Source organism: Stylophora pistillata, chromosome 5 (assembly GCF_964205215.1).
Source record: "Stylophora pistillata chromosome 5, jaStyPist1.2, whole genome shotgun sequence".
NCBI lineage: Eukaryota > Metazoa > Cnidaria > Anthozoa > Scleractinia > Pocilloporidae > Stylophora > Stylophora pistillata.
In genome coordinates this window covers 2,017,665-2,030,767 of record NC_142523.1, presented here as the reverse complement: position 1 = coordinate 2,030,767, position 13,103 = coordinate 2,017,665, and the positions used below count along the sequence as shown (strand labels likewise).

At 38.1% G+C, this 13,103-nt stretch overlaps 2 protein-coding genes across 3 annotated transcripts in view; one reads left to right on the top strand and one right to left on the bottom strand.

Annotated features, from left to right (window-relative positions):
- The first annotated feature begins 22 nt into the window (after nucleotides 1-22).
- On the top strand, nucleotides 23-3,398 carry LOC111345814 (uncharacterized). Of its 2 annotated transcripts, XR_016001503.1 has the most exons (3): nucleotides 48-203; nucleotides 1,198-1,373; nucleotides 2,085-2,218. XR_016001503.1 is itself a non-coding variant. In XM_022953096.2 (2 exons), exons 1-2 carry the CDS (start codon nucleotides 140-142, stop codon nucleotides 2,453-2,455), a joined length of 435 nt encoding a protein of 144 aa, XP_022808831.1. In that variant the 5' UTR covers nucleotides 23-139; the 3' UTR covers nucleotides 2,456-3,398. The 2 variants fall into 2 exon arrangements, 1 of the variants encoding a protein (XP_022808831.1); XM_022953096.2 differs by lacking the exon at nucleotides 1,198-1,373 and having other exon boundaries at nucleotides 23-203; nucleotides 2,085-3,398.
- Nucleotides 3,399-5,944: 2,546 nt separating this feature from the next.
- LOC111345812 (protein bark beetle-like) overlaps nucleotides 5,945-13,103 on the bottom strand; it is a 52,605-nt gene continuing 45,446 nt past the window's right edge. Inside the window, 10 exon segments of the mRNA XM_088760953.1 lie at nucleotides 5,945-6,764; nucleotides 6,767-6,880; nucleotides 7,869-8,786; nucleotides 9,102-9,524; nucleotides 9,695-9,847; nucleotides 10,129-10,218; nucleotides 10,581-10,676; nucleotides 11,033-11,122; nucleotides 11,770-11,887; nucleotides 12,394-12,551. Of these exon segments, the coding sequence (XP_088617079.1) occupies nucleotides 6,661-6,764; nucleotides 6,767-6,880; nucleotides 7,869-8,786; nucleotides 9,102-9,524; nucleotides 9,695-9,847; nucleotides 10,129-10,218; nucleotides 10,581-10,676; nucleotides 11,033-11,122; nucleotides 11,770-11,887; nucleotides 12,394-12,551 (2,264 nt within the window). The 3' untranslated portion in view covers nucleotides 5,945-6,660.

The following is a 13,103-nucleotide window of genomic DNA, read 5'->3' as shown; positions in this document are numbered from 1 at the left end:
TAAAAAGGACCCCATAGGTGGATATAAAATTAACTTACATCGTCAGAAGTATTCGAGAGTTCTCTTACGTTTGCAATTACTTGGAGGCGCTCTGAGCTTTAGAATCAGAAGAAACGAGTATAAGTGAGGAGACCCAAAGATGAGCTCAATTATTTTGTCCATGCTGTTGCTTGGTGTATGTCTTTACCCGTTAGTTGCACACGGTGAGTTGATAATGCATTTTTAGTGAGCCTACAGTAGCTAAAGTTTTTAATTAGCTCTAGCTTGTGAAAAGAAATCCTTATGGGGAAGGGTTTCTTCTAAGTCAAGATTAGCCGGCAGTTGATGAAGATTTTTGCGGATTCGTTTCAAAGTAAGAGTTTTGAACAAAGTTAGTTTATGCTTAAAAACTACGCACCCAAGTTCATAATAATGACAGCTGCATTTCAGCATTATCCGGAAACGGTTTAAAGTGAGAGGAAACAACTATTTTCCTCTCCTAACAATTTTATTTGTTAAAAGAAATCAATTCCGTTCTCGCTATAACTTTCAGCATTCCAAAAGAATTAAGTTTGTACACGTTAGGGAAACATCTTCCTTTCCAAATTCGCCTATGCTGGTTATCTATCTATATAAAGCTTTGATTGGTAAAGTGAAGTGTTTTGCTGGACCTTGTTGTCATTTAATATTGAAATAGATTGGCTGAAATGAATTCACATGACTATCGAAGTCTGTAAAGATACAAGTTTGAAGAAAACTTATTTTACCTCGAGATATTAGTATGTTCGGCGATTAGTTATTTGGCTCTGCGTAAAAATAACTAATAGAATAAATTCAGCAAGAAGATGGTTTAGACTAAAGCACCGCATACTTAAGGAAACAATCTCTATCCCACAGCTTCTTTCCTTGTGGAAGCCAGACGGGATGTAAAGATATTGTTTAATGTGCGGTACAATCTCAAAAGCCGGATTGTAAAAACAAAGAAGACCACTCGCTATTTTCGTTGTGGCATTGAACTTTTCAAGTATTTTCTAGAACTGTGACTCATCAGTTTAAAAACAGAGTTTATTGTAATAGTTATAAATAGTTACGATTGTCATGGTTATAAATAGTTACTTTTGGAAACTTCTAGACTCTCTTCGGATGCTTATATAAGCAGCTCGCTAGTCAGGTTGTTGTTGTGATTTGGGACTTCGTTCCCTGTTTGTGATCTTTAAGTGATATTGTGTGACAAGTGACAAGTGAAGGGATTTTCCCGTTCGGTGTGAGACTGACATTCTGCTGTCAAGTCCAGAGTTGTTTACCGTGGAGTGCGATACTGCGAAGGAAGTCTTCAGGAGATTTCGCCAAAGAGAAGGACAGTACTTTGCTTGTGGTCAGATAAGCGTAGAGAAGTACATAGTTAATTTTAGTTGGATTGTTCCAAGAGTAGTCGCTAGCTCGTGTTAAGTTATCTCCCGTTGTTTACAGTTAAATAGATTGTGTTTCGTGGAAATAGCGACGTTGTTATCTTTCTGCCGGTAATCAGTTACCGTAACAACAGAAATGGAGGTAACTTCGATGTTGCCGAGACAAATTGCCGTGAAAATAATTTTTCTAATAAAAAAAAAGAAGTTTTTGACTAGCCTTGATGTCACGAGGTTTGGCCATCAATAATGGCAACGAAACAGATAATAACGATCTGAAAAATTACTTTTAGAATCCTTAATTGTATGCCCTAATCAAAATTGTTACTGATTAAGATAAATATTTTGAAAATCCTTTTGAGAATTTTTTTAGAAGTTCTCTTTACTTCATTTCATTCCTAAACTGATTCACTATCACACAGTGAAAAATTATCTTTTATTTGTTCGTTTATTTGTTTGTCTTCCACCACTGTGAAAACCTAATGCTACCAGGAATTTATTGCTCAGGTGCGATATCACTGAACTAAATTATTTCTGGCATAGGTTTAGTATGTTTTAAGAAATATGTCTAAATATCGTAACGACCGTAACATTTTTCTTCATACAAATATATGTGAAACATTGATTATCTAAAGAAGTTACCAGATATTTGAGAAAAGACCTAAAATAACACACTATGCTTTTGAATCTCAAATCCAGGTTCCTCCCCGAATAAATGTTACGAATGCTTCGCGCATGCATCCTGGGAAGACTGCTTCAACAAAACAATTTTAAGAACTTGTGAACGGGGTGATGATATGTGCATAAAAGGGAAGATCTCATTCTCAAAAAACTCTAAGACAGATCACATATTCTTCAAAACCTGCGCAAATGGGAACGAATGTACGACCTACGAGAAAGATGGAACCCAGGTCCCTTCATGTCAGGATAAAAAGAGGCAGGGTTACTCAGTCGAGTGCTCTTTCACGTGCTGTAAAGATGATAAGTGTAATGCTGCTGCGTATGGACAAAGGGTCAGCGGTCTAGTGTTGTTAGTGTTGTTCGTACTAACTGTTAAAAAGTTAATATGACCACAGTTAACAAAAACAATCTTGTGTCATCTCACGGCAAAAATACTACGGAAATATTCATAGAGAAGTCCATTTTTTTATTCAGAACACACAGGAATATCTGCACATTACAACCTGGAAACAGCTAAGATAGATTGCAAAACAAGCAAAGGTTACATACTTCATATTGTGTAATTATATGCGATCCTGTCGTAGGAAGAATTCTAGTGTCTAACAAGAGGTAAAAAAAAAAAACAAAGAAATGTTACTGGGCGTCTAAACCCCTTCTACCCTTCCACTGGATCTGCCGTGCAATTTAGAGTTTGGGTTACATCTTGTAAATTAGAAGTGTACATTTCATCCTCTACCGTGTTAAGAACTTACTCTAGAATGATAATAATAATAATAATAATGATAATAATATCATTTATATAGCGCTCTATACAAAAGTTCTAAAGTGCTTCACATAAGAATAGACAATAGAATAATAAAACTTAATTGACTTGAGCATAAGACTCTCTCGTCTGGGATAGACGACTCCCCTTACTAAACTGACGTCGATTTTTATTAGCATCATTTTTCTTACCGCTGAGCCTTAACATTTAGTAACACTAGGGAATTTAAGCCACTGATCTATAGTTCATGATCCTGTAGCGAGCTGTGAGCTAAGAGAACTGTCCTGCATACTGTACAAGTGAGCCAACAAGCTCCTTAGAATAAAACTAATATAGAACGTTTAATTTGTTTTACGATCAAAACAGCAACAACAACAAAAACCAAGGACCGAAGGTCATTAATCAAAGAACAAAATAAATTCTATATATTCTTCATTCTTCCAGTTTTTTTCCCTTTCAATCATAAAATAGGCCGATCTTGAGCAAATAGACAATTGGCAAAAGTTATTCGTAGATGTTATCTGTAATCTCAATTCTGTAATTAAATTCGATCTACCGGTATTCCTATCCATGCAGAGTGACAGTTTCTCTTGAAGAATTTCTCTTCAGTTTGTTGTAAGTATTAAAATTCTTCAGATTAAACTATATTGGTTGAGAAAAGGTCTTGAATAGGCGATTTCAACAGACCAGGTGATCGCTATATTGACTGTCAATCAGCAAGATCGTGTCACGCTGCAATCGTGCGGTCAATTCAACTAGGAAGGCAGTCGAATGTGACTCCTCTCCTCTATGGGATTTAATCATATCAAAATAATTGCAGAAGTCGGTATTTATTCTATGGACAGAGCTGAAAAACATCTACCCATGTGGCATTTTTTAGTGCTCACGCTTGAAACCAAAGCAACACTAGACTAAAATGGTCCAAGTTAGAAATGTTTCGCAAGAAATTGTTTTTTATGTTATAAAACAAATGGTAAGCAACACAGCGTACACTATTGAGCTATGGATGCAATTGCGAGGTTTGCTTAGCACTCAAGAAGCTATAGAGTCATACAACAACAAAACTGTCGGTCTAATTGCGAAGTTAAGACATATTGTTCCTAATTAATCAAACTCGTCTTGATATTAATAATTTCCTCATTGCACCTTATATAACGTATGGTTAACTTCTTGGGGAACTGGATCTAAGACCTTGTTAAATAACATTCTTGTCCTACGAAAACGTGTACTCCGTCCTGTTCACCTTGCCCCAGTAGGGGAGCATGCAATACCCCTTTTCTTGAAAGCAAAACTTCTACCGCTAGAATTCCAATATTGTGAAAAAATTGCTAATTTAATGTACGACATCAATACTAGTTCTGCACCGATTAATATTTCGAATTTGTTTTCTAAAATTACCAGCGTTCACTCTTGCGGCACACGTTCATCAACGTCTGAGCATTTTTATGCTAAGAAATCTACACTTAATATTCAAGGCAAGGCCTTTTCAAGTGTTGGTGTTATAATATGGAATGGCATACCAACTAGTCTCATAAATTCATCCAAGAACAGAATTAATCGAAATTCTGGAAACTGAAAACTCCTATGTCGACATAGATACTCTAATTAATAAGATGAAAGATTAATTACTAACTGTAATTATGTTTATTCTGCAGTTTTCCTCTTTACATATTATCATAATACCTACATGATTGTAAGCACGATGGTTAATGTCTATATGTTGTAATTTTATGCGAATATTTATTGTATAAAATTGTGCAAATCTATTTGTCAACGGTCTGGCTTGCCGCGATTAGCTCTTCGCAATTTGCAAGCCAGCCTACCAATAAACATCTGATGTGAACAAATAATAGTAAAGATTAAAGGCTACAAAGGTCAGAGTCGCTCGACTTGTTCTCAGCAACCTCCCGCGTGCATCCATAAAGTAGTGTACGCTGTGGTGTTTATCATATGTTAAATGTATACTAACATTTTTCTTAACATAAACATACTAAACCCAAGCAGTAAGCCAATATGACTTTTAGAAAATGTAGCTTACCATGCAGATACAAAAAAGGCGACAAAAAGTACAATTATTATGACGGAAAAGCCAACAACAGCTCCAGCGACAGAAACCAAATTTTCTTCCCAGGTTTTTCCTTTTTCACTTAATAGTTTTGTTTCCCCATATAAGCTGATAATGCCGTTAAATTGGCCACGGTCAAGAGTTTCTAAAAAAGACGTTTCGAGCGTTAGCTCGACGTCTTTCACTCTGACGAAGGGCTAATTTTTAATATTAAGTTCTCATATAGCGCATTAAAATTGAACTCTATGTGCTTAATGCTCAAAACGTCAGCTTTACCAACTTTTTACGGTACCAGTTTACATTATGAACTCAGTTGATAAAACCAAATTATCTCGCTGTAAAATCGTCTCACCCCCCACCCCCCACCGACGCCGTAACACAGTTTCTCTGGAAACTCGCCCTCTCCTCTATATTAAGAACGCTGCATGGAGTTCATACATTTTTTTCAGTTTCATCATAACTGGAAAAAAAATTTCTTCTGTGAATCTTCGTCGCCTTTTTTGCTTATGGCGGCCATTCTAAAGGTTTTTAATTGGGTGAGGGCCTGAACCAGTAATCTGCAGGTTCACGGGGTCTTCAGAGAATGGAGAGAGAATACATCCGGGGAAGAGCTTTGAATAAATGGGGCCTCGGAATATTTGAAATACGTTGGAAATCTCATCCTCCGCTGATAACAACTTATAATTACCGTCAACCGCTCTGCAAGGGTTGCTCTTTCCCAGATCTACTGCGCGTGGATAGCGCGCCGAGGCGGGTAGGCCATTGCTTACTAGGGGCTTGGGCCTGTTTCTCGAAGGTTCCGGTGATTTAACGAGCTCGTAGAGCTGCTCTGTTTTCTTTCAAGATGGGGGTTACAAAAGTTTTGAAAATTCTACCATAAAATTAGCAGCAAACAAAATGGACTGGTAAGGGTGCCTCTTTCTTTCAAAAACAATTAAAAACAATAACAATAAGGAACAGTTAGCTCAACGATGAGGGGTTAGTGCTGCCCATGACAGTCATCAGAATAGCTGTCAAATAACTGTACATGCAACCGCTTCTCACACTGCATTACAAAATTAACAACCATCCATGCTTTTATTCAAACTTATGTCACACTCAAAATCAGCTAGAAAATTACGGTTATACCCACTCGGTTTGTAATTTTTTTTTTTTTTAAATCAATTAAACGCCTTTTTATTCTATCTTTTTGTACGTATATATACGGAGAACTAGAGATATGTTACCAGTTATCATTTGTAACTGAGATCTAGAAGTATAGTTAGGTTATTTGATAGTTAGCTGATTACCTCATTCCACTGTCATTTCTACTGTTATCGCTACACCATACTACTTTTCCAATTGCTACTAACACTGTTACTGTTATTAACACCACTGTGTCCGGTACTACTAAGGGTTTTTTATGATATTTTGCGATATAAGTTTAAGAGAGCTTTAATCTCAAACTGACGCTGACGTTGCAATGCTTTTTTCTCTGCTGGTTACTAACTGATATGATTAACTACACTATCATTCCTTCATTGAGCTTGTAAGGAAAACTCCTCTTTACCTTTGAGTATATGGGTAAAGGTTTGTGTTACTGACTGACATGGCTATTAACTCTATCAACTCCGTTAGTAAGCTTGTAAAAAGAGCTTCCCTTTACCACTGAGTATGTGGGTAAAGGCCGTATGCTATTACGGATAATCCAAGAAATTATTTTAGGAACTTAATCTCTAGCTTGGCAAACTTCCTTTTTTAAACCTGTTGTCAGATATAAAATGTTCTCAAATCCTCCCAGACAGCTCAAAATCCATACCAGCATTCGATCTCCCTGTTGTATGTTTTGCTGAGGATGTCCTGGATTTGCAAAGGCATTTTCTGATCACCGTGCTGCAATCAATAGCAGCAGTACTCCTCCAACAGCAGATCCACCAATGACTGCATAATTTGGACCTTCCTGGGGAACCGCTCCTGAAACCGTTGGTACATTCGTAGTAGTAGCCCCTTTGTTCAAAAGAAGAGAATAAGAAATATGTTTCAAGCTTGCACTCAACTAAAAAATAGATTAAAGGCTGATAGTTTTTAAATAAACTGTTTGCGGCTGCGTCGGTGGGGGTAACGAAATAATTTGGATATATCAACAAAGTTGAAATGGTAAATTGGCCACCGTAACGATTACAAAAGCTGACGTTTCGAGCGTTAGCCCTTCGTCGGAGCGAATAGAGGAACTGTGGGTTGTGTAAGCTTTTCAAGGCAGAAAATGGAGCTATGTTATTGGTGGGAACATGGCAACGAGAAAAACACTAATAAATTAGTGGAATGAAAAGCGTTCGTTGATCTCTGTGGGATTTGGACTGTCGGTTTCAAAGATAAGCTTTTGTTCAAGAGTTTCAAACCGGCAGTCTAAATCTCACAGGGATCAACGAACGCTTTTCATTCCACCAATTTATTCGTATTTTTCTCGTTGTCATGTTCCCACTAATAACGTAGCTCCATTTTCTGCCTTTAAAAGCACACACAACTCACAATTCTTCTATTCGCTCCGACGAAGGGCTAACGCTCGAAACGTCAGCTTTTGTAATCGTTACGGTACGTGGCCAATTTACCATTTCAACTTTGTTGATATATCCAAATTAAAAAATAGATTAATGTGTCCAGTTTTGAAGGTATATTTTCGTGAAACACGCAATGCTATTTTCTCCTTTTATTTAATCGCTTCAAGAAGGATTCAAATCAGATCAGCGAAGTGCGGGTTTTCATACCAAAGTATGTTTTATTTATTAATAAATTGTTACTACGCTCTTATAACACACATGTTAAAATAGCTAAACCCTTTCACAATTTGTTTTAACGAGTATTAACATGTTTGCCCTTTGGATGTACATAACGTTTACATGGATTATTACAATCTCTCTCGGACATTGCTAGAGGATTTTTAGAATTTAGATTCAATGGCAGAATCGAATGTATTTACAAATGGAAACAGACTCACTTGTAAACGTCGTAGTCTCAGACAAGGGAGATGTATTATGGTCTGAGGGGGCTTCAGATTTCCTGTTTGTGAGGGGATTGGTAAATCTGGTCAAGGGCTTTGTTGTCGGAAAGACGCCGATTTTAACTGTCAAACTGGTGTCTGTTGTGCAGGGTACGTCCCCATTGTCACTGGCACTAACTGTGAGCTTATAAACTTTCTTCGTCAAGTCGGACACCACCATAACCACACCCGTTTTAGGATGAATAGAGAAGGCGTCATTTTTGGATAGGCTGTAAGTTATGTCGCTGTTTACTCCACTGTCCAAGTCAACTGCAGAAACTTTGGTCACGGTTTCTTCGGGAGTAAGTGCTAGGAATTCTAGTTTCAAATCTCCTGGAGGCTCGATGAAGGTTGGACAATTGTCATTTTCATCCAGCAATGTTATCTGTACAGTGGCGATTCCAGATTTCTGAGGATATCCGTTATCTGCTGCAACCATTGTCACGTTAAAAGATTTCAATTCATTTGTCTCAAAATCCAGCGTCTGTGCGCTGTAAACCTTTCCAGACTGTCCACCGACAGTGAGAATACTTTCTATGTTATCATCACTCAGAATGGTATAGAATATCTGACCGTTTCTGCCCGAATCTGTATCATTAGCTTTTACTTGTAAAATCACTGTTCCGACTGGAGAATTTTCTACAATTGCAGCGCTGTAAAACTTTTGGTCAAATCTTGGAGGATTGATGTTTGGTTTTGCCTTCTGGTCGCAGTATTCGCCATCAAAAGCTGGATAACAAGAGCAAATGTTGGGTAGGATACAATCTCCTTGGCCAGAGCAGTTTTTCACAGCACTGCAATCAGGAACACTGCATGCTCGACCTGACCAGGAGGAGTTGCAAAGGCAGAGGTCGTAGCCAACACATTTTCCATTTCCTGCGGCACAAAATGAGAACACCGTTTGTCACCCTTGTCAAACCGTATTGATTTGTTTGAGAAGCTAAACACAACTCGGGAGTGAAAGTTGTCGAGGAGATCGCCACGATCAGCATCATAGAGACAGGATTGAGGACCACCCAAAGGAATTGATATTCTTTGTGACCATTTTTTCGGACCGTGGGGGGAAAATAACTCTCATTTGTTGTTAACAATTATGATATTCTTTTCGCTACTATGATGTATCCATAGGAGCATCGACCTGGGAAAAGATTGGTAATCAAATGATCTTAGATTTTAAAACGATGTACTTACCGGAGCAATAGTTGACAGCCTCACAAGAAAAGTTACTGCAGTCAGTTCCAATGTATCCAAGGTCACATTTACAGAACTCGGCTTCCACGCATGCGCCATGGGAAGAACAGTTGTTCACGGTTGTGCAAGTAGGCTGACTGCAATTATCTCCAGTGAAACCAAGGTAGCAACTGCACGACACATTCAGCAACCCTGTAGAAATGCAAACGCCTTGGCCGCTGCAGTTTGCAAGATGACTGCAGTCTGCCACCTGACCGCAATCAGCTCCAACAAATCCCGGTAGACAACGGCACTTGTCACTAGAGATGCACTCTCCTTTGTTTGAACATTGATTGACAGCTTCACAGTCAGGAAGGGCGCAGCTTACTCCGGTCCAGCCATAATCGCAGTCGCATTTGTCAAATGCCACGCAGCTACCGCGTTCTTTTCAACAGCAAAGGGGAGAGAAAAGGACAAGAAAACATTAATACAAGTATCAGACCAGGGGAACGTTATGAAGGACAAGCAGAAAGAGGCAGTGAAGGAGGGGAAGGAGAGACGGAAATATCGTCTCTTCGTAGACTATGATATGATTTACCAAGATCTCAACTCACCAGAGCAATAATCCAATTGTTCGCAAGAGTATTGAGCGCAATTGCTTCCAGTCCATCCCATTTTACATTTGCACACATCGAAATCCACACAGATTCCATTGCCAGTACAGTTTGATACATCGTTACAAGTAGGAACAATACTGCAGTTAGCACCTGAGGATACGAGAAATGTATCTGATTTTTAAGTGACGTAATATTTCGGGTGGTTAACGAGCTATTTATTTAAGCATGAGGCAGCTACGACAAGATAAGAACTCTAAATTTTTGCTGAAAGCCATAGAAAGCAAAACTGCATGGATTAAAAAAATTATTCACCCCATCGTTTCTCGGTATGGTTTATTCTAAAATGAAGCCATCACCGCTCTATTTTTTTAATTTTCCAGACCATAATTTTTGATTTAATCTCGCCTTTAATAATGCTTCAGATAACAAACCTATGTAGCCAGGATTACATTGGCAAACATCCGTCGTTTTACAACTGCCGTGTTCAGGGCTGGTACAGTTGTTAACTCCAAAGCAAGTGGCTGTAGATCAAGATGATTTAAAAACGTTAGTATCTTGGTGTGATATAACGCCGGCGTCTCAAACCAGCGCTCGACCTCAAGAAGCAAGCGAAACCGACCACCGTTGCCCTTCATTCTTTTTCAGTTGTTTCAAATTCGACAGTAATTGAAAAATTGATTCGATTTCATGAGGAAATGGGAATATCCAATCTAGCCAAAGAACCTTAAAGAAAGCGATCTTAGCTCATTAATCATTTATCTTCGAAAACATCCAATGAGCAGCTCGAAAGCACTGGCTGTTGTCAATATTAGGACTCAATTAATATACACGATTTTAATCAGTAGATGAACGGCATTAGATTTTTTTTAATTCTGATTATAACCTTCTAGTTCACAGCTTCGTCCTTCCCAGCCCAAGTCACAGACACAGAATCCTTTGGCACACTTTCCATGGATAGTTGAACAGTTCAGACAGGAGCCTAAGGGAAAGAAAATTACGATAACAGCGTTAGAGTCGACGGGGTAGGTTTTTTTTTTTTAATGGAAAAGATGGAAACACTGAGTAACCCAATTATGCTATGCTAAAATTCAGAATGAAAATTGAACATACTGAGAAGCTCCGAAAACACAACAAAAGCCTGAACAACACACAAACTTAGTAAAAAACACTCACACAGAACAAAACTAAGCTAACTCTTACCCTGAGTATAATTTTATGTCTTACGCAGAATACAGGTAAACAACATTTACAAAAGAATTATAGCAGAGAGATCCAAGCGTCCACTTTGTCCATCTAACATTTTTAGATAGCATTCAAGCTGATATTAACCAATACCTTTGTCACAGTTCTTCCCTTTCCAACCTTCGATACATTTACACGATCCATTGACACATCTCCCTTTGCCTGAACACTGGTCTGGACAGTCTGAAACAAAGAGATCGAAGTTTTCGAATAAATTATTAAAAAACATTTTGAATATTAACCACGAAGGATTATTAAGAAACGTTTGAAATATTGATCAGATCTCGTGAACTTGGTGAAGCCAACAGGTTATGGTTTCGGCCTTTTTATGCTGTTACTTTGAAACTTTCCTATTGCGCACTGTCATACTTTCAGGTTGCTTTGTGTAATAACATTGTTTGTCAGTGAAAATATCATTAAATATTTAAGTTAAGGCAATCTTTGTACTAACGTTGTATCTAAGAGATAGCATTTTCTTGGTAACAATTAAAGAACCAAATGTCCTTCACACTTTAATTTGCAGACAAACGACCCTTTGGCCCGTTTCTCGAAAGTCCCGGTAACGTAATGGGCTCGAAGGCATGTTTTAACATGAAATTTTAAAGAATAGAAAAGCAGGTTCTAGCACCCAAACCTGTCTTTTTCGTTTCTTAAGCTGATAGTTTAATTGTATTAATTTAAAAACTTCTGAGACTGATTCCCATCTCGAATGAAAACAGAACCGCTTTATGAGCCCGTGAAGTTAGGAACACTTTCCAGAAACGGCCCCAGGTCCTTAAACTTTTGAGATCTCTTTACAAAGTACCAATATGGACGTTGCGAGAGCTTACCTCGTTTAAAGGTTTCCTGATCAGTAAATGTCGTGTCATTGGTTATGGCGACATCGAATATGCAGCTTTGTAAATCATTATCAGAAATATTCAAGGAATTGCACATGCTTGTTGCAATCTACGGTGAAGGGAAGATAGTTTTCTAACATAAAGGAGTGATAACAAATCCTATCTCAAATTAAGAAGTTTATTTCAATCACCTCAGGTCCTCAAATTAGCGTCTGGAGGCTTAGATTAACTTTAGGTTAAGAAAGGGAGGCGCTCATCTGAAGGGGACGCTACGCTCTTTTTAAATCATGGCCAAATGTGATGGTTTTTGTTCCTACTTTCTTGTGTTTGCTTTATTTTGCTTTTTTTCCCTGCATGGTTCGTAATAGTGATGGTACGCCACAGGTTTGGTCAAAGAACTTGGCTTAGTTTTCTATATTTGCTGCCATCGAGTTTCCACTTTTCAATAATGGCAAAAGAACCGCGTGGACTTCAGTTTGGTCTGTGATCATAATATATACGACTGAAAAATGAGCACTTTAAACGTTTTGTCCAGTCACACAGGCATAAGGTGTAAACTAAATGACGTAACAGATCTTATTTATGGCTTTGATTTTTGCACATAAGTTTGTTAACCTGTAGTACAGACTGGGAAATTCCGTCCAGTGAATACATAGGGATGTACGAGGGATCTGTGTACGTTATGTCCATTATGTCATCGTGATAAAAGTTTGATGAGTTCCATGACCAAGAGTCCCTTGTACCTGAGCCATCATGACAGTCCGTGATCCTCCCTTAAGAATGAAAGAAACAAACTAATCGGTATATAGGTTGATATAGTTCCTCGATATGTGCATTGCTTGTCACGCTGGAAATTAGGTTTTTATCAGGTTATTGCCTTCATTTTTCCAGCCAATGACTACCTCATTTATCGTATTTGAAAAACCGTAGGAAGGGTAGATAGCGCAGATACTGTTACTAATACTTGGATAAAAAAAACTAGTCGTCCTTATCCATCCCCATTTTGCTCATCCTCATCTATTAAAGGTTTTTGTGTCTATCTACATCTACAAATCTCCTCCGCTTCTAAGCCCGCTTAGATTGATTACCTTAACGTCTGCTCTCTCAGTTGCTGACTCTTTTCCTCAAATCTCCCTTTCTTTATCATCAACTTTTCTTAGCTTAAGTGGGAAAATTGAACTTTAATTCTTTTTTCCTTTTAAGTATGCGTTGAAACGTTCCAACGACTAAAGAAACGATTTAAAAATGACTCATTTTGTTTTCATCACCCATCCATCAGTTATCTGCAGCTCTCCCACTTGACAGGGGAAGTTTTCTCGAACCCA